General features: G+C 37.0%; 1 protein-coding gene across 2 annotated transcripts; it reads left to right on the top strand.

Moving 5' to 3' along the window:
• Positions 1–87: 87 nt before the first annotated feature.
• LOC144650057 (enhancer of filamentation 1-like) lies at positions 88–27,938 on the top strand. 2 transcript variants are annotated; one of them, XM_078509703.1, is made up of 4 exons: positions 88–210; positions 396–499; positions 11,381–12,421; positions 24,760–27,937. In XM_078509703.1, the coding sequence occupies exons 2-4, from the start codon at positions 485–487 to the stop codon at positions 26,602–26,604; spliced, it is 2,901 nt and encodes a 966-aa protein (XP_078365829.1). In that variant the 5' UTR covers positions 88–210; positions 396–484; the 3' UTR covers positions 26,605–27,937. The 2 variants fall into 2 exon arrangements, with proteins under 2 accessions (XP_078365829.1, XP_078365830.1); XM_078509704.1 differs by lacking the exons at positions 88–210; positions 396–499 and adding an exon at positions 5,660–5,736 and having other exon boundaries at positions 24,760–27,938.

The following is a 27,938-nucleotide window of genomic DNA, read 5'->3' as shown; positions in this document are numbered from 1 at the left end:
CGAATTGTGAGTTTGGGATGCCTGTGCGTTGTTAGGAATGATGTAACAAAACCGGAAGATTCGGCATTCTACAAATTTCAATAAGGCGCGGCCATGTTGAATTACGTCACTAGCATTGGAATGCACGAGTTTATTTGAAATTCCTTCAGCTCGCTTCTGTTGAATTTTCACGAGAGACAGTTAATGGACCTGACTACATTCCAGGAAAAGGTGATCATTTAGTCAGCTGGATGCATACCCGCCTATTTGGTGTTATGAAAGTTAGATGAGCTTATTTTGAGCAAAAGAGCATGTTTGCAGCCAAGTCGTAAACAAGTAACGGTGTCAAGATCGGTTTGTGGTGTCGTTCTGACGTTGCTCACGACTTTATCTTGTTCTTGTTTGGCTTCTTTTAGGTTTTATCTTGAATTTACGAATGTAAGAAGAAGACGTGTACCAGTTGTAAAAAAAGAAGTTGCGTGGGGTTGCAACAAATTAAACTGACATGTCCGCTCCGCCGGTAAGAAGCTACCTCCTAGAGTTTCAGATTAACATGCTTAGATCATTTACTGCTTTAAATAACATTATTTACGTCCTGGTATTGGGTTATGGAGTGAAATCACGGCTAAAATCAAACAGATCGTTTCTGTCGGTGGCAAAGAAGATTTTGTAACGCTTTCTGGTCTTCATAGTTCTCTTTGGGCATCAATATTCTGATACAGACTTGCTTATTTATCTGTCTTGGAATGCTATTCGTGCCAATATTTATTCTTTATATATTTTGCTTATCATTATTGACATTATCGTTCAGCTAAACTATCAAACATTTTATATCCAACATTGTGTTGTGATCATACATAAATAAAATACTCCTAAGATCTAGACAGCAAGAACTATACCAGAATGACATAAAAAAATTGACATTAATATAATCTAATTTATATTAAAAGTATTCTAACCTATCAAGAGAGTTTAAAAATCCTTAGATGATAAATAAATAAATAAATAAATAAACAAATAAATTAATTATTTTGTATCCAAATTATATTGCATTGTGATTAAACATTTTTTTCTTAGCTAGTATATGATTGCTCTCAAGAAATATTAAACAGTCAATTCATATTTCATGGAAAATAAAATGGCCATTTCATGCTTCTCTCCCAAAAACAATTGTGGGGTTTGATTCATGAGCGGTCCACTTGTTTGTTCTACCACTATCAGCAAGAATATTGAATTGTTTATTTTGCAGCTGACTTTCAGCTGTGCCATGTTCACGGGCCATCCTGACTCAGTTTGCATAAAGAGCTGTCACATTCAGGGAGCTGATTGCTTACAAAATTGGGAAATCAAGCATTTTTAGTTTTGTATTAACAAATTTATTATTTCCAGAATTGTGAAACATTATCAGGGAAATGGCTCCAGTTTGTCTGTGTAAACAAACTGTCAAACTCAGGGCTGTAGATTGTAACAGGTGAACCAAGACACTTGCCTTGGTAAAAAATTTGCATTTTTTGGCAGGTTCTTGTAAGACACCACCCATCAAAAGTAATACTTTAATCCTGACTCGTCCCCAGTCGTCTTCATACAGCACGCGGCAAAGATACAGCGGAGGGAGAGACGGGTACCGAGAAAGGGAGCGCACCTCGCGCGCGTGCTTCTCCCTTTGCCGCGTGCTATATGAAGACGACTGGGGACGAGTCAGACTTTAAATATGAAAATAGCGTTTCTTTTCTCTGATATTACCTTGGTTAGAATTTTCATCTGGCAATTGATGGCACTGGTTCAGCATTTAATTACCTGTATGACTTTACCTTTTGAAAACCTTAGACGAGGAGATATGCATATGCTTTAGGCTTTTCAGAGATCATAATAAGGGACAAAGAGACCACAGTAAATAAAACTGTTCTTTTGTATAAATTTCCCCTCCATTCTTGTAGCTTTCAAGGTTCCTCGAAAATACCTTGCTGTTTGGTTTCATTCTATCTCAATTAAGAAGACACTGACTGTGATGCTATCCAACCCTCCAAGTTGCGACCATTTTAGTCGCCATGGTAACTAAAATTTTGTAACTGGCGCCAGCTCAGCAACGACAAGAAGACTGCTCCAGAGCTTGAGCAGACAACTATCATTCGAACTGAAAAATTCTCTGACTTTATGGATTTTATTTAAAAAATAAGTTGTTAAGTTCTGCTATGAAAACCTACTGGGGACAAGTACCACAGCATTTCTTGTTTTTGTAAACTGATCTTTTTCATTTTTTATTCTTCATGTTTCTTTCAACAAGTTTTTTTCCAGGAAAAAAATTGCAGTGTAATTTTGTTTCATTCACCCTTTTTGGCATGTGGATTTATAGATAATTTTATATTTTGGCAAATATACCGGTAAGTACTAGGTACTTGCTAAATGGCCACCAAGGAGAAAAGTTAATTTGGAGGATTGCTATTGAAAATTCTTGAATCTGTATCGTATATCGTAAATCAGGCTTATACCAGAAACCATGCTTGCAAAACTTCAGCAACACTAAAGCTAGTCACTGGGCTAGTCGTGTACAGGGAAATTTTGGGATAATAAAGAAAGAAAGCATGTGACCAAATCTTAACATGAACAGATGCTCCACTGAACCTTGGTATAATTAAATAAAAATGTCACGTGAACCATCAGGAACAGATTCGGAGCATACTGGTGCTCATAATGACTCAACATGACTTCACACAATTGGTTTTCAGTTCTTAAATTTGGTTGGGACCCGCGTCTGCTGCCCAGATTGTATCTCTTGGCTTCTTGGCTGGAATAAAATGTTTCCACCTCATACAACAATGACTTCATTTAAGACTGGTCTTGATGAATTCATGGTCTATGGTCCTCCTTATCGCAGCTGGACTGACCATGCTAAGTTTCTCCATTGGGATTGTGGTTGCTATCCACTTAAGTTGATGTTGCAGCCGGTTGTCTGTTAAATGCCTGTTAACCAAACACTGTCACTGAGATAGCGGGAAAAGTCGGTATTGACTTCTCATTCATTCTACATACGGGTGGCCCTTTGTTAGTGCCTTTTGGTTGCAAATGCTTTTTTGTTATTTGGTACAGTTTGCGAAATTTCTCGAGTTCCATACATACACTGGTTCAGAGTTGTTAGGAACATGCTTGTTGCTGCTGGCTCTCTTTCGTTTTGCCTGCTTGGTTTGTTTTTGTAGGTTGGCTTCTAAGTGAGAAAAGTTACTGTTTGGTAGCAGTGACCTGGCGTGCACTTCTCAAAAGTCCCGAAAACTTCTCTGGCCCGAAAGATTTTTCGAGGCTGTTTTCGGGCACACTTCTCGGATTCGTGGAAGCATTTCTCAAAAGGTTTCGAAAGTGCCCCATAATTTTCTGGGAGGTTTTCCAGACTTGTAACACAAGAAATAGCGTGAGTTTAAATTTGCCAGTCTGTGGTTTGTTCAAAAAGTACAATTGACATTGCTGCACTTAGTTGGGTCTGTCAAGTACATCAGCAAAGTTTTATCTCTGCCCATTTTTACAGTTCCAGCAATGTTCTTTTTTTAACACTGATTCTCCTCTATGGGCTACTTAATGCAAAGGAAGCTTGATGTAAGGAAATCCGCCAGGACTTCGAGTAGTTATTGGACAAAATTATGTACCAAAACTATTTACACATGATTGCAAGCTTTTGTGTTACTGCTTCAAGTATCTTATCGAAAGAAATCTTTTCTAACAACACCAAACATCGAAAACAAATTTCGAAGTTTCACTAAATTCCCATGAAACACTTAAAAGATGTGAGCTTTTGCCCATAGCTTATGAACTTTGAATATCATTTTCTCAGACTCTGATAAGAAATTGTTGTACCAGAATTATTTCCACCTTATTGCAAACTTTTTTGTTACTGCTTCAAATATCTTATCAAAAGAAACCTTTTCTAACAACACCAAACATCGAAAACAAATTTCAAAGTTCCGCTGAATTCTACTGAATCGCTTAAGACGAATTTACAAAATGGCTACACGTGAGATTTTGCCTATAGCTTGTGAACTTTGAAACTCATTTTCTCAGAATCTGATATGAAATTATTGTTGGTGTTATCACAGATAATTACTTGCATCTTTACCTTTTATTAAGGGTAGGAAATAACGCAATAGGATTTAAATTATTCTGGTACTGGATTTTTGTCCAACTTTAATAAATATTATTCGACTTCCTAGTGGATTCCGTCTTAAAGCATTTTCTGTGTGTTTAAACATGTTTATTCCTGGCTCATAGTTTACGAAGCTCACGCTTTTAAGTGCCGTTATCTTGTTTTTGGCCTCAAATTTTTGGTTGAATAAAGTCTTTTGGTTAAATTCCTCTCCATCATTTGTTTCTTAGTACTTTGGTGGACTTGATGTTCATACTCTGAATGAATTTTAGAAATTTCTGTGAACAATTTCAGGCAGAAGCTTATCAGGTGATGGAAGGCAATCATCCAGAGGAGTTATTCTGTACATACACAGGGCTGTTTTGGGACACTGCTTACTCTTATCTGCTTTCTCCAAAGGGATTTGATAGTGGAAACACACCTTTCTGTTACACTGCCTGTTTGGCGATGGTATACCACATAACAACCAAATACTATCCACATATACCTACTTAGATGTGTTAATTAAACAGCATGGCATGCCCGTGGAAGACTTTTAACACTAATAATTTGGTGACAGTGGATGTGACCCTGCATTTAAAGATGAAACCATCCCAGAGAAATTGGTTTTTGGTCTGTAATCAAATAAAGCAAAAAAAGTTGCAATCTCTCTAGGGGGAAAAAATGCAAGTAATACCCTAAAATTCCGGTCATAAGCTCTAGGGGTTTTGAGTGGGCTTATAAGTGGAGGGGCTTATATCTGAGAGGGCTTATAAGCGGAATAAAAAAAGTGTTGATCGAGATACATTTTTAAGTTAAAAATGCAAAATTATAATATAAAGCGACAATGTGCCCTATTCAGTATTGTAGAGGGGGGCTTATAATCTGATGTATTTTTTGTTTTCAGGTAGAAATTGGGCCTATAACTGGGGGGGCTTATATATGGGCGAGGTTATAACCGGTCGGGAATTTTACGGTATTAGAGAGCCCATTTAGGGAGACCCAAATAACTGAGTCCATGTTTCCCAAGCCAATACACCAAAAAACTTTATTAAAGTCTCATTACACAGTTTTTAAGTTTTCTTCTACTACTTCTGTTCAATTTGGAGGGGATCAATAAAGGGACAGTTGACCATCAGCATCATTGTTTTTGTGACATGTTTTGTTCTTGCAGAAAATCTTACCAAAAGAAAGAAACTGCTTGCATTCATAATTTAATTTTTGGAAAGATGCCCATGTGTAGCCTTACTTACACTGTTTTTAGCTATAATTATAGTTGTTGACAATTAAAACCATTACTTATTTTAAGGTGTTAATCTCATTAGCAATTTTGTTCAAATTTGCATAATTGCACATTTTTTATTGACATGGTCAGTTTCATAATAAAACATGAGAAAAGACAGAATATCCTTTAGAGATTGCATACTGGCAATGATTAAGCTTAAAAATATCTACAATGAAGAAGGGAATAGACAGATACAGTAAATATATCATAAGAAATTCTTGCCATTCCTGTTGTTTATAAAGTGAGACAGAATGTATACAGTGCATAACTTACACAACTCACATATTTTTAGGAAAGTGTTTACAAAGTGAAAACATTTGCTTAAAGATGTTTCTCTCAACTAACCTACATTGAGGATGATATGGTCAGTATAATGCCTTTACTCACTAGTTTCAGATACAAACAACATATGGTACACTGTATCAATTTTAGTTAGACTTAAAAGATGACATAATTTACAAAACATGTAGAGCAAATTGAAGTATTTCAAGAAAGGTGAACCTCTAAGTGCAACTTATTGAGTAAGAAAAACTTTTGGGATGTTTATTCCATTATCTGTAACATGGTACTCCATAATTATTGCTACAGGTATTGCTGCTAGGTAATCTATAAGTACTTTAGAAAGCCACTATTATAATGATTTACTTCTTCGTGAGTCGTTAGTAACATTTTGCATAAAATTTGATTAGCTGTCTGGTAATAAATTTGTACAATTTCTTTTAATTAAAATCTTACTTGTAAACATGTGTGTAACCATATTGTATAACTGTTTTTAATACCATTTATACATCCAGGCTTTTTTCCTTTAGGTCTTAAAGAAGAATGGAAAGAATTTGAGCATGCTTTATGTCATTCCATCAAAACAGAACTGACAATAGATTTTAGTTCAAACTTTGCCAGTTGATTGTTCATCATAGGGGAACTTAAAGTTTGAAATAAAAAAGAGGGTTTCCCTTATTTGTTTAGGAGTAGGAAGTCCTTGTGTAGACCCCAACATCTCCTTATCACACTTTTTTTTCTTGAAATTTACAAAAAATATTTAAGCATATTTTCCGGTATCTAAGAGAAATTGAAATCCAAACTTTCCCGGAAGAGCATGCCCCCGGACTGTTTTCGAGTGTAGCACACGTTAGCTCTTCCACTTCCTTCCATGCAAGCAAACACGAAATACGCCAAGTCATCTTGTTTTTGTTTGCGCTTGCAAACACTACTGTGATTGGTAGAAATTTTCTTTTGTTTCAAAATATAGCTAGAACTTTTAATTTACAATTAAAGGCTGAAAGAGCTTACTCTATTATTTTTCCAATACATCGCTTGCAGTCGTCAGATATTTGTATTTGAAAGGAATCTCAATGTATTTTGGTCATGCTGAGGAGTATCTTTCCGATATTTGAAGAACACGTTTTTACAAAATTAATTGCCTTGGGTCAAATGCATTTACTTTGTGGTTACGAGGGTTTTTCTGATTGGATAGTAGCCTCCACTGTGTAAATAGTTCACATCGAATCCAAAACAACCATAATTGGCCAAAAAAAGCCTTTAGCATCGGGGATCTGGAACCTAGTATGTTGAGATGGTAATCAAATTGTTAAGTTCATATTATGTTACTGCAAAGAATCAGAGACTTGCTGAGATATCAGTTATTGTTTGTAAACATCTTTCATCCTTATTATTGTACTCTACCATGATGATTAACCACTTTCTTCATATTTGGTCAGAATTTGGTTAAGTCTAAATTATACATATACATAATTTGCAAAGAGATATTGGAAAACAGTAAACAGCATTTTTCTTCTCATATAGAGTACTTGATAATACAGTATTTAAAACCACTACAAAAGGAAAGATGCGAATTTCATCATAGTAGCACTTTGAAGTATGGGCAGGAATAATTTGCCAACCCTGTTGCGTTCGTGGCCACCATAAGCGAAATATCCAAAATTATAAAGGAAATTCCTGACAAACTTTTGTTCTTTAATGTTCTGCGAATGTTCTGGCCATATTTCGTTAGAATCTGCCAACTCTACATACCCTATTGATTCATTCAAAGAGAGGGTACACTTGTGAAAAATGATTGTAAGTTTTCGCCATTCGAAGCTTTGTAAACATCTTTCATCCCTATGTGGACAGGATATGCTGCCAGCTAATGAAATCATGACACTCCTACCTTGCCTTTACAATAATAGTGTGTTAGAGTCACGTACGTTCTTCTTGTTGAACTTCAGTGTGTCAAAGAAATGGAAAACCAAGGAAAATATACCTTTATTGGTTGGAAGAGTACGGAAAATGAAGTAGCAACAGGTAGTTCGATTTGTTTAAAGGATCTCCTGCTTGCACATTGGCCAACATTCTGCTTTTGTCTTCTTCTACGGTCTTGGCTTCAATTTTTTCAGGACATGTACAGTAGTGATTTGGAGTTTGCATGCAAGCGGAAGTATCATATTCCAAAATGGGCATATGTGTCATTGAGAACTGTCAGTGAGCATCAGAAATGCAGTATGAAACCATTGTAGTCTCTCTTTTTACTCGGGCTGGCTCCCTTTGCTACTCGCAGCACTTACAATTTTTGCCTTTGTTCAACAGATTTTAGAGCAAAAGAAAGACTGCTTTTAGTCTAGTGAAAAACCTGAAGAAAATAATGTTATTTCGCCCACCCTCACTTGTAGTAATGAGCATGTTCGTCTCAATTGTCATGCATTCTTATCCAAATGTTCCGTCGTTTTTGTTTGTACTGTTGCTGATACTTCATGCAAAATAGTCGTAATCTCAAAAGAGACCTTAATTGATTTGTATTTTTTCTTGGCTGATGCTAGGCACAAAATAAGTATACAGTAGTTGGTAACTGTGCAGTCTGATTTTCCTGTCTATGGGAACAGGATAAGTGAGTCAACAAATTGTAAAGCCCTGGCCAAATGCTAATGCAAGTGGACGCAAGTTCCCAAGTTGAACTTGCTGCATACAGACTTTTGTTGGGTAGCCAGACCCATGGACTCTCGCAAGTTTACTGGCAAGTACACCCAAGTTGTCAAAAAAGCCTTTTCGACTGATGAATACTTCAGCGTGTGCTGCAACTCAGTACTTAAAGTAAACAGCAAGACTTGCTGGCCAAGCCGTGAAAAACTTGCCTTGACTTACGTGCAAATTTGATCTCAGCCAAAGTGAATGCAAGTCAATGTGTCTGCTTGTTCTGAGTCAAGCGTTCTTATGGCCAATTCAACTTTGACAATTCTTTCAGTAGCTGGAATGTTAGTTGTTTTAATAAACACAACAAGACATGTTTGTTATTCAAATGAATCAATTACAAGACATTTTTTCTCACGTGTCAACTTACTTGATTGTGCAATAAATTCATACAATCATTACCATATAAGGGTCTAAAGTATAAATCAGCATAAATTAAATGAAAATGTTCACAGCACTATTCTCTATAAAAATGATATAAATGATACTGCAGCGTCGCTGAGGGGGTGTGATAATAAATTAATTAACATGAGGTGTTCTACATGGAGGTGATGAAGAGACAGGAGCATGTTTCTCTAAATACAAGTTTTAGAAACTAATTTATCTGTAAGATGAGTTTAAGTTTACATCTGTTTAAAGAAATCTAGTTTACACATCTGTGTTAGCTTTGTTGTTGATGTAACCAGTTGCAGTTTTATAGTAATTTCAATATCTGTGTGACAAATGTCTTACTTTTTTCATGTGACAAAAATTAAAGTCATAGTGAATGCAGGGCTCAAAGTTTTAAATGTGAATGTATGGGTCACAATTTGAAGCCGTAAAATGTGTGTAAATAGTTTCAATCATCACAAATTTTAGTGGTCATTCACATCCGTGAGACATACTCTAGTCTTCACATCTGTGTGGCAGATCTCAGTAAGGTGTATTGGAGTGAACAGAACGTATCAGCATGCATTGTATAGTACACTGATCACAGTACATGCTTGTACAGCTACAGGTCAGCTTGGCAGAGTTGAGACATTTAGTGGCGCATGACAAGAAAAAAACAAAGGCTCTTCGAGCAACCTCATGGTAATTTGATGAAGTGCCAACCTTCGCATTTTTTCCAAAATATTAGCGTCCAATAATATAACGTAATCTCACTTTATTACTAATGTTCATTCATTTACTAACGTGACACAAGATGTTGTGATACAAAACAAAAACGTGCTGCTGTGGATGTCATGTTAACTAAAACACATCACATGGCAAGCGTAATGATAATTTGTAATAATTTAAGTGGAACTGCATATAGCTTATGGCTGCTATCAATAATATCACAATCTCACTTTATTTGCCTTTGAATGTTTTCTTGCGTCAATGGGTCATTGATAGGGTTTTTTTCATCCTCTTCCCCAGGGCCACGCATATTTTTTTAAATGACATGACGTAGTGGCCCTGGTAACGGTAAAAAATATGATTTTTTTGATTGGCTGATAAAAACTGCATGCGTAATTAGGTAAAAAAATGAAAGTACATCTTTTGTAAGGTGTAACTCGGTTGTACTTCTTATTGCATTAAAAATATTGCAAACATTTGCACTATCAACTTAGCTTATACAAGATATACACACTAAATGGAGTTCATGAATACATGAAGACTTTGAAATTCAATGTGATATTTCTTACCGCCGCTCAATTGAATGATACCTCATCGCTCAGCTGCTTTTTTAGCTCTGATTTTCCTACAATACCTCCGCATGGCCATAAATAAATTTCACAGTATCATCAACCGTCGGAATGTTATCAGCTGATGATATCCTCGACTCAGTGTTTAAACACTATGACTCCAATTCCTCTGAATTCTAACTTTTCTATCTGCCGTCTTTTTGTTCCATTCCTTGTTTCTTGATGTCCTCCGACAATTGTAGCAAGGATTGCTGTACAGCTCTTTCGAACGCCAAACTCAAATGTCGTATCTTCTTTCAAATTCGCTTTCTTCTTGTCTCAATCAGCCCCAGCCTTCCCCTTTCTTTTACTGAGCAGGCGCAGACGAACATTTATGCAGTGGGCATGCGCTACCGGATGTCGTGGATTTTACGACATCCGGTAGTCAGTGTTACCAGAGCCCTCCGTTTCGCCGACCACGTGACCAAAAGAAATGGAAGGCTCTGAGAACGAGAATGGGTTTTTTCAAATAAGCATCCAATAATGTAAAACAATCTCACTTTGTTTGCGTTTGAATGTTTTATTTTTCATGGAAGCTGCGGTATGATGGTTCGTGCTTTCAGGTTTCATAGCACGAATTCTATTTTTTCACCAGAAAAAAATTAATATTCAACTTTTTAGCATTAAGTAAATTTGTTTTGTGAATATGTTTACTTTTCTGTCAGCACGTATAGCGTTATTTTGAGCAGCGAATAAAATTTGAGAGAAAAATGTGTGTTTCTGCTCGACTCGAAAAGATGAAAAACAGATGACGTGACACAAGATGACGAGACGCAAAAACACATCAGATGGCAAGCATAACTGCGTGTAGCTTATAGCTGCCATCAGTAATGTCACAATCTCACTTCATTTGCCTTTGCATGTTTTCTTACGTGAATGGGTCATTGATAACGTATGCTCTGATGCTTCGTACGGCGAATTATATTATCTTTCTACCGGATAAGAGCAGATCAGAGGATATGTGTAACTGATCCTCTTTCGATTTGTTTTGTGAAAATTCAACCTTGTTCCCTGGAAGAGGGAGACCCTGGGAACAAGGTTGGAGAATAATTCATGTGCTGAATGGCATTTTAAAGAACCTTTCTGTCAGCACGTTTACTGTTAAATGCATAAGTTAATTGCGGTTTAATATCAGAATGGAGTGAGTGAGTGATCCAATGAGGTAAACACGTGACTTCGAGAATGATCACTACAACTCATTACCATTTGGTAAAAATGAGCAAATTATTAACCGTGCTTACCCCAGGCTGCCCAGTTACAACTGTACATGTTTAAATATCTGGGGTGTCTGATACCTATAATGGTTGCTTATTAATAGTTTTGTTTTTGTAATTGTTTTAGGCTATTCTTGCCAAAGCTCTGTTTGACAACTTAGCTGATGCACCTGATGAATTAAGCTTTAGGAAGGGTGATGTCATAACTGTGCTGGAACAAGATGTGGACGGACTAATTGGATGGTGGCTGTGTTCATTACATGGAAAACAAGGAATTGCACCTGGTAATCGCTTGCAGGAAATTAAGAGAAGATTAGAAGGAGAAACATCACCTCGAACATCCAAATCTACTGAATGTTTCTCTTTTGAGGATATTGATTATGATGTTCCCAGGTCTCATGAGGTTGCTGATGATTATGCTATACCAAGGGGAACTACAAGTCCTGACTATGATGTTCCCAATGCTAACAGACCTGAGGGATTTATGCACTCCTCAAGTATAAGTAAAGAATTACAAGAGTTTCAGCAGCAGTTTAATTCTCTCCCTGGTAATACTTCACTAAGTAATGAAATTAACAGCAAGCAATCTGGAATTGAAAGTGTTCTTGGCAACCAAGCAATATCAAGTGTTGATGTGTATGATGTACCCACAGCACTCCTTGAAGATGATCTGTCTCAAGATTTTTATGACATGCCTCGAAATGCTGCAGACAAGGAGCAGAGTAGAGTTGAGCTGTTTACTAATCAGTCAACTGACTTGTCATGTGAAAACAATATGGACAGTAGTGCTGAGCAAGGGTCAAGAGGAGAAAGTGAGAGGAAACAGCCTCTACCGGTTCACAAAGAACCTGACATATATACAGAAATTTATGATGTTCCCCTTGTACCTGGTGATCAAGAAAAGGAAAGGTCTCTTGAAAGACCACTGCAAGGGGGGAGTCTTTCATTTGACACCAATATGAATTCTGTACCAGAAGAGAACAGAAACATGCCAAGACATCCTGGAGATGTTGTGACACATGTGATAGGTAATGATGGTAAGCGCCAATCAACTTCTAGCACAGACAGCGCAAAGTTAAGCTCAGAAGATGATGATTATGTTGACTACCAAGAGATTTATGGTGATGGAAGAAGCAAAGATATCAATGTGTATGATGTTCCTGTTCAGGTAGGTGGTATAGCATCAGCCTTTCTGTTTTACTGTTGTGTGTGCTTAAAATGAAACTTACATGAACCCTTCAAGGTTTATGTATGCAGGGCAGTAAGGTTTTTACCATTTCACTAACTGTGGCAAGCTTTTCAGATTTTGTTACCCGCTTAAATTGCCTAATTAAATTATTTCCTAAATCTCGGTTAGTAATTGAAGGTCGGGTGGAAAAAGGGTGGTGGTGATTATTGGCTTAAAGTGAACTTTGCCGTAACAACTCAAAATTTCACATGTAGGTTTGTTTATGTCTGCAAAACATTGTCCTTTTGTTATTTTCGCTGGGTTTTGATTTGTTTTTGAGAAATAACATATGCAAAAAGCCTGGTTAGTCCAGTCAGCATCTTTTGGAGTTCCTTTGTTCCACTTAAACAGAGGAAATTCTAAAGACACCAACTGGAAAAACCAAGTTACGGTATTTGCTTACATTATTTTTTTGGAAACAAAACAGAAGCCACTGAAAAATGAATCTAATAAAATGTTTAAATCATAAATGTAAACAAACACGCAATGTTCATTTTTAGCCAAAATCACTAACTCCCTTCTTCAACGGAACCCTTCAATTATTTTAGTATAGTTTTTAGAGTGGAATATCAAGAACTGCAAATTAAATACTACTTATTAACCGAGAGTGAGGTCATTACAGGGGAATCTCAGACTGAGGCCTTGATGTATTGACTGAGCGATAGCAAGGTCAATACATCAAGGCCGAGGTCTAAGATTCCCCTGTAATGACCGAACGGACGAGGTTAATAAGTTATTTATTATATGGCCTTTTAGTGCTATTCTAAAAATATCTAAAAAAACACTGAGGTGAAACTCGCTCTCGCTCTCTGCTGTGGCTCTCTTCGTCGCTCATACTAGAGAAGTATCAGTATGCTAATATTTATCTTTCAGTTATTGAAAAGATAGACTTCACATTTTGTTGGTATTTATTGTCGTTTTCGCAATTGCGCTAGTAGGTTTTACTCACAACTCAAAAAACCGTAGAGCCGAGAAAATTTTTCATAATGTCTGGTCATTACAAGAAAATAATGAGCGTGCGTATTATTGTAGCCATATAATAATGATACAGAACATGGAAACCAATTTGATTCATCAACTGTAAATCAGAATTTACACTTAATTTTAAGCAATAAAATGGAAAAAACTAAGGGTGCGATCCATTCAACCAAAAATTCCGGTTTGAATTTCTGAAATTTTCGTGCGTTGAAAGGAACGGTATTTTCCACTTGACTGAACAAGGCGCGTCGATATGGACTCAACGATTGTTACTCGACGATTTCAAGTCAACAGACAATATCCTGTAAAACAACGACGACATATTTTTTACCAGCGAGCTGCTTCACAATTAAGGAGAAGTAAACTTACCCGTATTTACAATTAGTTTGAGCTCAATCTTTTGAGATATTTCAATGTAAGCTTCATTTTCACTCGACAAGAGATATTTACGAACTTCTCTAGCTCCTACAAACTGGACAAATACCCGTACAAAACGTATCGTCGCAGATATGGAAACATGTTTAAGGATATAAATTAGCCTTGTGAAACGAGAAAAACATAATACGCAAGTCAATGTCCGTCGCTGCCACTGGTTAATAGTAATTTTGTTCGGCCATGTTGCTTCTGGAGCACGACAGAGAGGTACTGGGGAAGCGGATGGTCAAATGGAACGGCAAATTCCGATCGGACCGATCTAACCAGAAAAGTGGTCCTCCTCGAAAGGTGGATCTCTTTACCGATCCATTCAGTTTTGAACCGAGATTTCCGGAAATTTTGGCTCAATGGATAGTGCCCTAACACTACGAAAACTATAGTTATCTGGTGTTGTTGCAGACTTCTGAACAATTTTGTGAATCCTCTTGAAATGAGTAGGTCCAGTCAGAAGAGAACTGATTTTTTTTTTTTGATTTTTTTTGGCTAGACCATTCAATTCATTCCTTCCGACTTGAACCTTGGCCACTCTTACATGTCCATCTTTTCCTGTGTCCTTGAGGTATATTAGGGGAAATGACTAACCCAACACCCCCCACATGAAGATCTCCCAGTAGTCAACCACTTTCTCCTGACGTTAAGAGCAGGCAGCCATTCTCGAATCCAATGATGCCAGAAATGCCTCACTTATTCCCAGACTCTTCTCCACCTTTTGTTTGAGTTAAATGCAATCTCGTCTACTGACTCTGGTGTGAATTGTCTGCCAATCTGACCAAATAATAAGCCAATTGATATGTCAATGGTCTTGAGTTTAGAAGTGCATCTGCTCCAGTAAATGCTGTCATTAACTCTTTGTCTTTGGTCTCTGCATTACCCAGAATTGCATACATGTATGTTGCTTGCTTTGCTGCCTTAATCATAGTTTGATGAGCGCCACTGAAGTGAGTTGCAAGTGGAGAGTTGAACTTACATTTCACTCCTTGATTTACAATCGATTTAGTGATCTTCTCTTGGTCCAGCTCTTCGACCAAATCGCTAATAACTCCTTGTTAGCTCCAACAAAGTTACCTCCATTGTCATCAGGATTCAAAACATGACTTTCAGGTGATGCAATAGGATTCTTGCTCTCCCATACAGTAATTGTTGAAGGAGTGTGATTATCTCATCTGCGTCTGACTGTTCTCATTCAAAATAAGTTTGCACAAAGTTTGACTGTAGGTCACCCCCTGTGAGCCCACTAACAGCTGTCGTGGCTGACGTTGTCCAAAATACGCAGAATTTGGTCATTTCACGTTGTTGTTCTGCAGAGAACGAATTTCAATTGTACCAATATTCAAAGCGCACATGCAGAGCTAATGCAGCGCATACAGTTTGCCGCTGCTAGTTTTGTTTTAGGTCATTGTGTAAGAGACTGTAGTGACGTCTTGAAGCTAGGATGGTTAACAGTGAGGGAAAGGCGAGATTTCCACCTACTTAAACAAGTTCATAAGGCACTTTATTCGGATCATTGGCCTTCTTACTTAAAACTTGATACAGTGACCTCTGCCGGTACGAACACTGCGGTCAAGTTCAGCAACTAGACTTGCAATTCCCTTAGTTAGAACATGGAACATACCAGGACATGTCTGCCAGCCTGTTCAATAACCTACCTACCAACCTAAGAACTTGTAGCGATTTCAAACTTTTCTGCGGGGAAGTCAGAAAGCACATTCTTAGGTCAAGATGCAGTCAATAGTAGCTTTTAATGATAAGATTTTTTAATTAATAGCTTGCATTATCTATTTGTAATTAACTGCGCTGCGCAGTTCTTGCTCTGCACGGGGTTTATTAGTTATGTCAGTGACCAGACGCAGACCTCCACTCGGTCAAGCTTGAAGTCATGCGAAGTTAAGAAGCTACAAATCAGTAACAAATGGAAAAAATTTCTCTTTTTTGTCTTTACAAAGAATGTTAAGTGTTAATTATTCGATTTTGAAGCGTTTGACTCATGGAAAATGCTAAATTTCCATGCTTTCAAAGAGAAATATAATTCAGCGGGCCAGAATCTGTGAATAAATACAATTACGTTGGTGTAAAAGAATGTGCTGACATGACAAGTTTCACTTTCGATCGGCTTGACCTTGAGTCACGTAATTTTTCAAAGCTTTTATCAGCTACCTTTCAAATCTTTGTGAATACTTTGGTCTTTACTTCAAAAATTCAGCATGAAGTATTTTAAAGCATTTAAATCAAAGAAAATACTAAAATTTCATGCTTTAAAAGAAAAATAAGCTTTAGCGGGCAAGAATTTACATTTATTTACATTACATTTGTGCCCTGGAATGTGCTGACGTTGGCAAGTTTCACTTTCACAAGGCTTTGATGACGATAGGCAAGAATCACGCAATGTTGCTACAAATAGAAACTAAACAAATCCTTTGGTCTTTACCTAGCATGTTAAGTGTGAAATGTTCGACTTTTTAGCGTTATGTATTTTTGAAGCTGTGTCTTCTAGAAGATTTCTGAAATCTGAAGGAAAACCACTGAGACAAACATGAAAGGCTTACTTTACTGGTAAAATTAATTCCCCGGGGAATTCCCATTCAGCTAAAAGCAGCTCCAGTGTTCTTCTCAAATTTGATTTAATTATTTGCTTCAATATTCCATTTTCGAAGTGAGTTATTCAATCTTTAAACGGAAATTCAATACAACACTGTTTTTTTTTTATTTATTTATTTATTTATTTATTTATTTTTATTCTGCATTTGACACAACAATTACAAAACATACTAAAATAACTAACAGTATCGACAATTCACATGAAGCGCGTCAACATTGTCCATTATAACCGTTAAACGCACTAACAATAAGTTACAAGACTAGAATAATTACTAACAAAAAAATAAGTTACAATGATATACGCTGCTTAAATTAAAGTTACTTACAGAAGAATAAATTACCTACAAATAACTTACGATCATAGATAAATATATAGTTAGCTTACGATAACAACTCTACAAAATACGATGATGACGAACACACTTATATATTAACTAACAGTACCGAAATTATTTACTTATAGATTATTAACATGAAAGATACAAACGCGATTACATTGCACACAAAAATTAATACTAACAATACTACAAAGCTTGAATATCAAGAGATACAACAGATAGGAGAATATCTAAAAAAGAAGAAAGAAAAAAAAAAGACAGTTGCAGTTGTCATGCTGTTCAAATAGTTCAAATAATAATGATGCCATCCACGTGACTAACAAAAAAGGAAATTACATAAATTAATTTGGGATTAGTACCCACTTTTTTTTAAAATAATCATTCTTTTTGATCTTACTTTCTGTTTCATATTTAATGGCAATTTTAGTACGAAATCCTTGAATTGTGGGTTGAATTTGGCACCTTCTGCAGTCCCATATAAGTAGTTTTCCAATGATTATAAAATAGTTCAGTAAGTTGAGTAAAGGGCCTGGTTTGGATAATATTCCAAATAAAACATCTTGGAGGGAAAGATGAACCTGCTGATTTGAGATTTGGTGCCAGTAACCTTGAAACTCACTCCAGAATCGTTTAACAAAGGAGCATTGATAAAGAAGGTGGTACAAGGTTTCCGGTTCTGCCTTGCAAAATGAACATAGGTCGTCTGTTTTAAAGCCTATTTTGTGTAATTTTGAATTAGTGTATAGAATAGAGTTGAGCACTTTGAATTGAAATCCTTTTACATAAGATTCAAGTACAACAGAGTGTGGCAGAATAAAGATTTGTCTCAGCTGATCGATAGAAAAGTTAAGATCGTTCTGCAGTTTGTTTATGATATTAGGAAATTGTGCTATTTTGCGAACAAGAAGTGAGTAATAGTCTTTTGATTTCTTTTTTTTGACGTCAAAGATGTTATCGTCAATAAAGAAGGATGGAGAAGCTAAAGATGGACAGGAAATAATATTCTTTAAAAAGGACGGTATAGAATGGCGAAGGCCAGCCCATTGCAAATAACTAATATTGGTTATCTTGTCTGACCAGTGGCTGAGTGCATCGTTTATATTTGAATCAAAATGTAGGTCTTGGATACGAATCACGCCCGCCTCAAAATACTTTTTGTAGAAGACTGGTCTTTTTTCAATACGAATTTCCTTATTATTCCAAATAATATTTTGCCAATCTCGTTGAGAGGCAAAGGAATCACGAAACTCCGACCACCATGAGAGCATTTCACTGTAGAACTGAGAGAAGAGGTTGTAATCCTTTATATCATAGTTGCAATTTAAAAAGAAAAACCCTCCCATGGGATCCAGCAAGTGGTTTAGATATAATTTCCATGTTCCGTTGTTGTCATTAAATATGCATTTTATCCATGCCAGCCTTAAAGACTTGATCATGCAATTTAAATCAATCATTTTTAAACCACCTTCCTCGTATTTATTTATTGCCGAAACACAGGTGACCTTATCCGTCCCATTCCATAAAAATTTGAACAGCAGTTGATTCAATTCTTTCACTAATTCTTTAGGTGTAGGCAGTACCGAGCAAACATAAACAAATTTTGGAATAAGAAAGGATTTGATGATTGTAACCTTGCCGTACACAGATAAACTTCTAGAGGACCAGATTTGGATAAGTTTTTTAATACTATCCAAACGTTCAATGAAATTCTTTTCTTTTAATAGTTTTGGGTCGTACGTGAAGTACACCCCCAGTGCTTTAATTGGCTGGTTAGGCCATTTAATGCCAAACGGTTGTGCTTTGTTTTCTTTTGATGAACCAATCCACATACCCTCGGTTTTTGTGTTATTGATCTTGAGGCCTGAGATATTCTTAAAAAGGTCTAATACTTGAAATAGTACTTTGGCCGAGCTAGTGTCGGCGAGCATTGCTGCTGTGTCATCTGCGTATTGTCATAGTTTTGTCTCTTCCTTGCCAATAGAGATACCCTTTATAGCTGGATTTTGACGAATGGCAATTGCTAACGTTTCTACAGCTACAATGAAAAGATAAGGAGAAAGTGGATCTCCCTGTCTAACGCCTCGCTCAAGTTTAAAAGATTTTGAAATCATGCCGTTGTTAATTATGCAGCTTTCTATGTTTTTGTAGAACAGTTTTACCCAGCGGAGAAAGTCAGAACCAAAATTAAAAGCTTCAAGACATTTAAAAAGGAAATCCCATTCAATACTATCGAATGCCTTTTAAAAATCAATGAAAATCATTAAACCAGGGATGTTTTCTTTAACAGTCCAATCCATAATATCATAGATGGAGCGAATGGTTTCGCCGATAAAACGATCTTTAATATACCCTGTTTGATTATGATGAATGATATAAGGTAAGACATTTTTAATTCTCGAGGCTATTACTTTAGACATAATTTTTGCGTCCACGTTAACAAGAGAAATTGGGCGCCAATTTTCAACGAGAGAACGATCTTTACCTCTTTTTTTCTATGAGAGTGATAAACGCTTGCTTTTGAGATTGGGACATCTCTCCTTTTTCGAAACAATCATTAACACATCTAATAATGCAATCGCTGATTAAAGGCCAAAAATTTTTGTAGAACTCGATCGGAATTCCATCGTTCCCTGGAGATTTGTTGTCTTGAAAAGTATCGAGAAGACGGAAACAATCCTCCGAAGAGATTTTACCTTCACATGATTTTTTTTTTGTTCTTCAGTTAATGTAGGAATATTTAAATCATTTAAAAAGGAATCAATTTTAAGATCAATGTCCGGAAGAATATTATGAGTCTTGTACAAGTCACAGTAGAATTGTTCTACTTCCTTTAGTATACAGAATGGATCTTTTTTGATTTCCCCGTTAACGTTTGATTTAATAGATTTTTTGGTTTCATGGATCCGAGCGTGGAAATTAAATTGGCCAGCATTAGCATATAAAAAAAATAATTAATTGCGTTTGGAATTAGTCAACCATGAAATGTCACACAAGGTGTTTTCTCACCATTTTGTTTGTCAGTCGCAACATTGTTTCACGCGGGAAAAGGGGATGGGAGTGCATTTTTCATTGGCCCCACATGGCTCCCCTAGGGTGGTCACGTGACCAGCGCAGTTTTAAGCTCTAAGAGCTTCTTGTTTTATTTTAGCTATAGGAATTTTTGTCTTTTTATATTCGCTTTTTCACGATCCCATAATACATCTTGTTTACCCCCAAAATTCTCTTGGGACGATTGTACGTCATTGAAAATCCCAAGAGAAATTGAAAACAATGTTTATGCAAAAATTTTGGGGGGTAAACAAGATGTATTATGGGAACGGTGAAAACAGTGAATTAATTGTATTTTTTAGCTTTAGGAATTCTTTTATATCAAATTGTAATTTTTATATTTAGTTAGTATTAACAGGTGAAGATCCATGAATTATGGATATACTGTTAATTTAAATAAACAATTATTATTATTATTGTTATTATTATTATTATTATGTTCTTTACGTAATGTTTGCTTAAAGTCCTTAATGCCGAGACCAAACCATGGTCCTGGGGCACTAAAGGGTAGCCAGTTTTTAGCTTGACAACACCCTCCTCAAAATATGTGCTGTACCCAGCAAGGTTATCTTCTGTAGTTCACTGATGCTTATTTGGCCGAGGATTCAATAGCCATTAAGGTCGGGACACACTAGGCGACACGTCGCGGCGACAGTCACCTCGTGTGACATGCGACAAACTATGTCGCTGTAACAGAATTTTGTCGCTGCGACGTGTCGTTCGAATTCAAACTGGTTTGAATTTGTGCGACACGTCGCAGCGACAAAATGAGTGATAGCAACGTTGTTGCAGCGTGTGTACACGTCTGCGACAAATCGCTGCGACAAAATATGAATTAACCAATGAGAGCGGGTCATGTATTTTCGCCATATTGAATATGGGAAACTAGTTTGCATTCCCACTCTTCCAAATTCGCTGTTTCTGCACCAAACAAACACCTTGTTGCAGCGACTTAGTTGTAAACAGTACACACGGAGCAACTTGTCGCTGCGACATGTCACTGCGACTTGTCCTATAGTTTGTCCCGACTTTTACACTATTGAAGACACATTTTAGCCTGTGCTAGAGTAAATTTATGGTCTGCGATAATAATTTCGTAAATTCTCTGTAATTTCATTATTTTTATTGTAACAAAGGAGCAATTGTAGAATACCCCGCCATTATTCGTCTGCTCCCGTGGTCCACAGTCCGCAGTGAAATTTTGTTGTTACCGGTAAGTTATATTTCACTCATAACGCAGTCCGCAGTCATGCAGTCCATTGATCAAAATTGGATTTAATTGTTATAATCGCCTGCCACCGCGGTCCACAGTCCCGTAGTGTTTTATTTGAAAATAATACAAAGTCTGCTAATTGCCTGCCACTGGGGCCCGTAGTCCCGTAGTCGATTCTAAGAAATGCTAGTAAATGTTATAATCGCCTGCCACCGCAGACCGCAGTCCCGTAGTGGATTTAAGAACAATAGATATCCTGAACACAATATAAAGGCTAACCGCAAGCAACCTAATCACAGTCCGTAGTGTACCCAGAATTCTACATGTTAACACTATATAGTGTTGCCCTTACAAATATAGATAGCTCACCGTGAACAGGCTAACCAAAGTGCATATTAGGCTAACCGAAATGAATAAGTAGGCCTATCTAAACACAAACCATTCTGTTCCATGTGTTCACTATGGGACTGCGGACCACGGTGGTAGACAAGAAATGCGTTCACGACTACAGACAGCGGTGGCAGGCAATCTAAACACCAAACTTTTTGTGTCGGACCGTGGACCGTGGACTGCGGTGACATTAAAATCAGTTCAGCATGAAATTTTGATATTTGTATGGTGACTGCGGACTGCGGTGGCAGTCATTTCAGTTATGCAAAAAAAGTGCCGGGGTATTCTACAATCATGCCAAAACAAAATAGTTTTGTCATGAACCCAGAATGGTTTCAAAACTTACATGTAATAAAGTGTCAGTATTCACATGTAGCCTTATTGGGTTCTGGGATGTTCATATTACATAAATAGCTATAAATGTCACTAAAGTATATTCAGGTTTAAACTGGCAATATGTGGAAATCAATCATGTGACAATTTTATTACATTAACACAATGTGTATTTTTGAGTTCATGTTGACTAAGAGGAATGTCATTGCACTCTTCAAGTCACCTGTAAATAGAAACAAAACAAACAAAAACTGTTTATTTTGATGAAATTGCTATTTTTCCAGCATGCAGACTGTATATTAAGTGGCCTTTTTCAGTGTGTGAAAAAAAAACTGACTGCTTTCATGTTGGGCTAGTGGATTCAATAATTTTTTCCACTTGCTACACTGTAAATAGCCAAATGACATTTATGGATTTTTATTTTTTGTTGTTGTTCTTTCAGAGAAACATGGGACTTTGGGTAAGCATATAATGGTTTCACCTTGCACAGTCTACCTGGGTCAGGCCAGGAAGAAATCAATTTTCTTTGCACCCTTCCTTTCATTAATCATAATTTTGCAGAAAAAATGTCAGTCTTCATTTGAATTTTTTACATTGCTAGCTGTAGTTTAAAATGCTACCGAAGGCCATCCAACAACTGAAAATACATGCCTTAAAAAAATGTCAAACAGCTTTTTTATAAAGTAGGCAAATGTCTGGTCAAAAAGTAGATCTTTTAAAAATGTCTCAGGTAGTGAATGTGTGAAGAGAGGAGGATGGGAATTGCTGAGATTGGCTGAAGAGATCAATAACTACCTGAACTTGTTATAATCCATAGTTTAACTCACCAGTAATTCAGAAAGTCCTCAGTTCTGAATTCTGTAAATCCTGTTTACAAATTAGACATTCTATTAATCCCACAAATTACCTGTATACAACAAAATGCAAAAGAAACGTAAATCTATGTCTGGCAATACAATACACATCATGGAAAGATAGAAATTTAAACTTCAGAAATGGTCTCATTTATTTCTTTGCGGCCGGAAATGACCACATGGTCAATATTTTGACAAACATTTCCTCATGTATAAATAATGAAAGGATGCGATTCTTATTAAATTGAAGTAGCTTAACATTCAGATGACAAATATAAATAACAATTACATGCTTCGACGAACTGAGTGACATTACTGTGAGTCACTATCGCCTCAAAATCTACAAGATCTATTTTTTTTATCGCCGAGCTCGGCTTTAATTCTAGTGAGCTAAGTTTTAGTACGATTCAATCTTTGGCACTTTTATAAATCTTCACATAAACGCCGAAGACATAAGCTTAAGCCAGTCTTCAAAATGAAATTATAGTACAATGAGAAACGCTTATCTCAAGTGACCTCAGGTCACTGTAAGTTTTTGTTAGAAATGTTTGCGAAAAGCCCCACTGTGTCTCCTCATTCCATATTCTTCTCCGGTATCGGAATACAAATAAAGGATATCGAATACCCTTTGTTTCAGGACTCGTGATCGCGTCAAGAAGAAAGAACATTGACAAAACTATCCTATAGAACTCGAAATTGCAAAATCACTCCACTAGATCGATCGACGCCATTTTGAACATGTGCCCGCAATACGGACCGCGGGGGAATCCGCAAGTAGGGGGGGCACAGCTTAAACTCTCCCCATGCGCCACTCCTTTGTCTGAAAGAAATTACATCCAACCTCGCCAAAAGCAATTAAAATGAAAAGAAACTGACAACGCTATCATAAAGAGCATACACTCAAGCCTTTGGCAAAATTTTCTTTTATTTCAAATGCAAATGGTCGTTGAGTAGGAAGCCAACAAACTTTTCAATTGTATTTTTTACTGCCGTACTTTTTCACGAAAAGTAATAATGGCCATTTTTAAAAACACTATTTAAAAAACTACAACTTTGTTAAAACTACTTCACATATAAGTATCTACTTCACATATAAGTATCTACCAACATGTAATTTCTTGTTACCTCGCATTTAATGAAACGCCAGATACGCACTTGTACCCAGACTCCCATTTTTTGAAAATTGTGCATAGCTCCCTTAATTTTGATATTTTTTTCGGTACCTGGGCAGTCCGAAATGCCTCACACCATGGTGCTTCAAACTGCAATGACTGCTTTTTTAGTAATAAACTATTTTCGTCACAGTGAGCAAAACTAATGACGTCATCAACCTACGACTTCTACAAGAAGTAGTTTATGGTAAGAGTTATTTCTATACGACGTACTACTCCTGCTGACTTCAAACTGACCAAGTTATTTGGCATTGACCATTTTTCAGTTGCAAAGGATTTTGGGGAGGTTTTTATTATGATTATATATTGTTTTTATAATTATTATTATTAGATAATTCTGCTCATTAACGTTAAATGCTAATGAAAAAGAACAATAAGATTGCAGAATTTGTTTTTATACCAGCGTACATTCAGTGTGAGAACAGTAGATTTTGCTAGGTTTGCCACTTTGAAGGCCCGGCCAAACGCAGCCAAAATGTCAACACAACATATCCCAACATTGTTGCGCATGTTGCAATCGTTTGGCCACCTTGTTGCAACATGTTGGACCAAGTTTGAAAATGCTCAAACTTTTCTCCCAACATCTTGGGAGAAATTGGATGTTGCATGATGTTGTACTCATTTGGCCACGTTCGTGCAACATTGTTGCGCTGAAGCATGCGCACTAGTTCGATTTGCGCCATCTAACATACTGCAGCATATCGCAACAGGGTGGCCAAACGCGTCCAACATGTTGTGCACAACAATGTTGCGATGTGTTGCGTTGAAATGTTGCGTGCGTTTGGCCAGCTGCTTCACAACATGACCCAACAGTGTTGGGATATGTTACGTTGAAATGTTGCGTGCGTTTGGCCGGGCCTTGATGTATGTGAGATGGTTAAGAGTTGCGATCATAAAACTTTTACTCTCTTTATATTTTCAGCCTCTTGCACTAAGTCAAGTTGGTGGGGCTCCTACTATAAAGCGAAGTCAAGTCAGCATCTTACAACGTATCAACATGAGTGCAGTCAAGGGATTAAAGTTGGATGTACCCGAAGCACTGCAACGTTTGTCAAAGCTTGAACAAGCTGTAAATGGAGCAGTTCACAAACTTTTAAGCTTTGTCACAATTACGTGGAGGAATCCAAATGTTCTCAAGCCTCAGTTGGCAGATATCAGGGATATCGCAGGAAAAGCAAAGGTAGCCTTGAGATTATTGACAGAATTTGCTCTCAGTTCTCTGGTCAATGCAAGAAACCTACCAAACCAGGAACTCAGTGGGAAGCTAAGCAGAGCAGTAGAGCCACTACTGGAGACATACTATGCAGTGAAGCTGGCATTGCAAAGACTTGATGACAAAGGCTGGGAGGTTTCTTTGGACAAAGGTGACAAAACACATGATGAACTAGATCTGATAATGGTTCATATCCGCTCTGTTCCTGAGAACTCGCAAAATTTGGCAGCTATTATTCGCACTGCTGCAACAATACTGTACAACATCTCAACCAAGAAAAGCAAATCAGACTTCAAAAAATCGAGCGTGGAGCACCAACCTCAGAAAGCAACACAAAGTAAAATGGCTGTGGGAGAGTCCGAACAGTCAGACACAGAGTCTCTGACGCTTATCGCAAGTGTCATAAAAGATACTGTTGATGCAAATTTCAAACCAACGGCTAATGGTGGGAAATGGAGTCCTTCAACTGTGCGTCGTGTTTGTGGGATGGACACACACAAGAAGAATAGTAGTGGCAGTGAGAAACCTGCTGTTGGCAGTGACCAGGAAAACATGGCACCAAAGCTTCCATTGCGTTTGCAGTCAACTGAACGCAAACCAAAAGATTCTGTTGTAGGGGAAGAGTCACGATCTGCACCACCACCTCCCCAGAGGAAAGACAGCGGTGAAAAGTTTCAGCATTTAAGGCAGAAGAGCACAGATAAGTTTCCTCTAGAAACAACAAATGGTGAAGCATCCGGGCCACCCCCAAAGCCAAAGTTAGACAGAAAGAACACAACAAGGAAGAGTTACAAGATTCCATTATTTTCTGAACACAGACGTGATAAAAAAGATGTTATTTGGAGAGAGCACAAGACTGAAACAGAGCCATCAACACCTCGACGAAAATGCAATTCAGATCCAACTCAGTTACATGATCATAAAAACAAGGATGAAGGACAAAAATATTCAGAAAAACACAACATAGCTACCTTGATGAAACAGGGTACTGTTCACATCTCAGATTCAGATTTACCCCAAAGTTTACACCAATCAAAGAATGTGCAATCATTGACTTTCCAGCTATCAGCTGTTGGTAAACCACTTCAGCATCGTCCTCTTTCCGACTTGATAAGAGATGGTGGCACACCAAATGGATGTATGGTGTCTCTAAATGATCGTGAACTTTTGGAGTTCTATAAGTATGAGATTGACGCACAATTATTTGTGTTGAGCGAGGCTGTCAAAGGCTTTTTTGCTGTTGTCGACAAGAATGAAAGTCCCAAGGTGTTTGTCTCCAGTAGCAAGTTTATTGTGTTGAGTGCACATAAATTTGTCTACATCGGTGACACTTTAAGTAAGAGGATCAAACATGGTGATCTAAATACTGAAATAGTAGCTGTGACTAATAAACTATCAAATCACATCAGGAGTTTGGTGAGTGCAACAAAATCCGCAGCACTGCAGTACCCAGCATCAAATGCCATACGTGACATGAGTGAAGCTGTAGTTGTAGTGAACAATGTTGCTGTTGAACTGTATCAGATCGTAAAGAAAACCACAAAGAGTTCCTAAGACAACCTCAGACTGAAATTTCAGTGTGGCATTTCTTTATTGATTAGTGATGACTACACTGGAAACAGGTTTCAAAGAAAATGAGATACCTTGTGGGTTATTACTGGTGGACTGATGTTAATGAGATTGCACTCCGTGAATTTCTTTCTTGAATATGGACACCAAACAGCCGACAAATTCCCAGATGAACTCTGTGACCCTTGTATGCAATATATCCTCAAGGCTGCTGTGTTTTGTTGCTGTTTATTAACCAGCAAATTGATTATAAATTGTGTTTGTTGTAGGTAAAATGTGCGCGCAAGTTGGAAATCGTTGTACATTTCTAAGCCATTAAAGAAATAACAGATTCTTTATATTTTTGAACAACTTTTAATAGCTTTTTTGTTTCAAGTGTTGGTGTTCTTCAATAAAATTTATGTGTCCCGGCCAAAAAATGAATGTAAATCACCACAGCAAATTGTTGTCTTCGCATATTCTGCTATCAGTGATTGACAAACTGGCTGAATTTAGAGATGTCCAACATGTCCTCAGTATTGGTGGGTGTCTACTCTGATTGCTGCGATAGTCGCTACCCTTCACATAAAGAAAGAAGCCTTATGAAAACATCGATGACCAAAACAAAACATAAACCGAATATAAACAACTAATATGCGTAACATGAGACAGCCCAAAGGGCCTTTGATTTGAAATAAGTTTCGCCTTCTAAGACTTTGGTTATCTCCCTTCCCTTGTCATTTGCTGTTTAATCACTTTGATAATTCATGAAGTATTTCTCATTCAGCATGTAAGACCCTCTAGCGCTTACAACTTCACTTCAATCCAAACACTTTCTTAAACAGCTTTTTCCAATGGCTATCATTTTGTACCAAATGCTAGAATCAACTATATTGTTGACATTCTACCACAGCCCGCGAGTTTGGAAACAAGACTGAAGTTTATTGTCGGACTACAAAGCTGTGATAGAAATCAAAATAGATTGACATCCATTTTTTTAATTAACTTCGACAAAATCTGTAAATCACATTTGTCACATTTTTGCCGGTACAGTAAAAACCTGCAAGTGAGAACCTAGGTTCTAAATAGGTTCTTATTTTCTAAAGAAAACTTTTCATTGTTGCAAATAGAACTTTTAGTGGTATTCGGCCAATTAATTTAAAAAATTTGCATAGCACACAAGTGTTGATGTAAAAATAAAGCACTAATCATTCAGAACATAACATTGCATACATGTACAGTAAAGCCTTGTTCAAACTTATTTTCCCAAAAGTAAACATTTTAAATCAATTTTAAAAAAATGAGAACCTGTTTTTAAACTTCAGGCTAAATAGGTTCTT

Source organism: Oculina patagonica, chromosome 4 (assembly GCF_052425735.1).
Source record: "Oculina patagonica isolate OP01 chromosome 4, crgOcupat, whole genome shotgun sequence".
Classification (NCBI taxonomy): Eukaryota; Metazoa; Cnidaria; class Anthozoa; order Scleractinia; family Oculinidae; genus Oculina; species Oculina patagonica.
The sequence above is the reverse complement of the archived record's forward strand: the minus strand, read 5'-3'. Positions and strand labels throughout refer to the sequence as shown.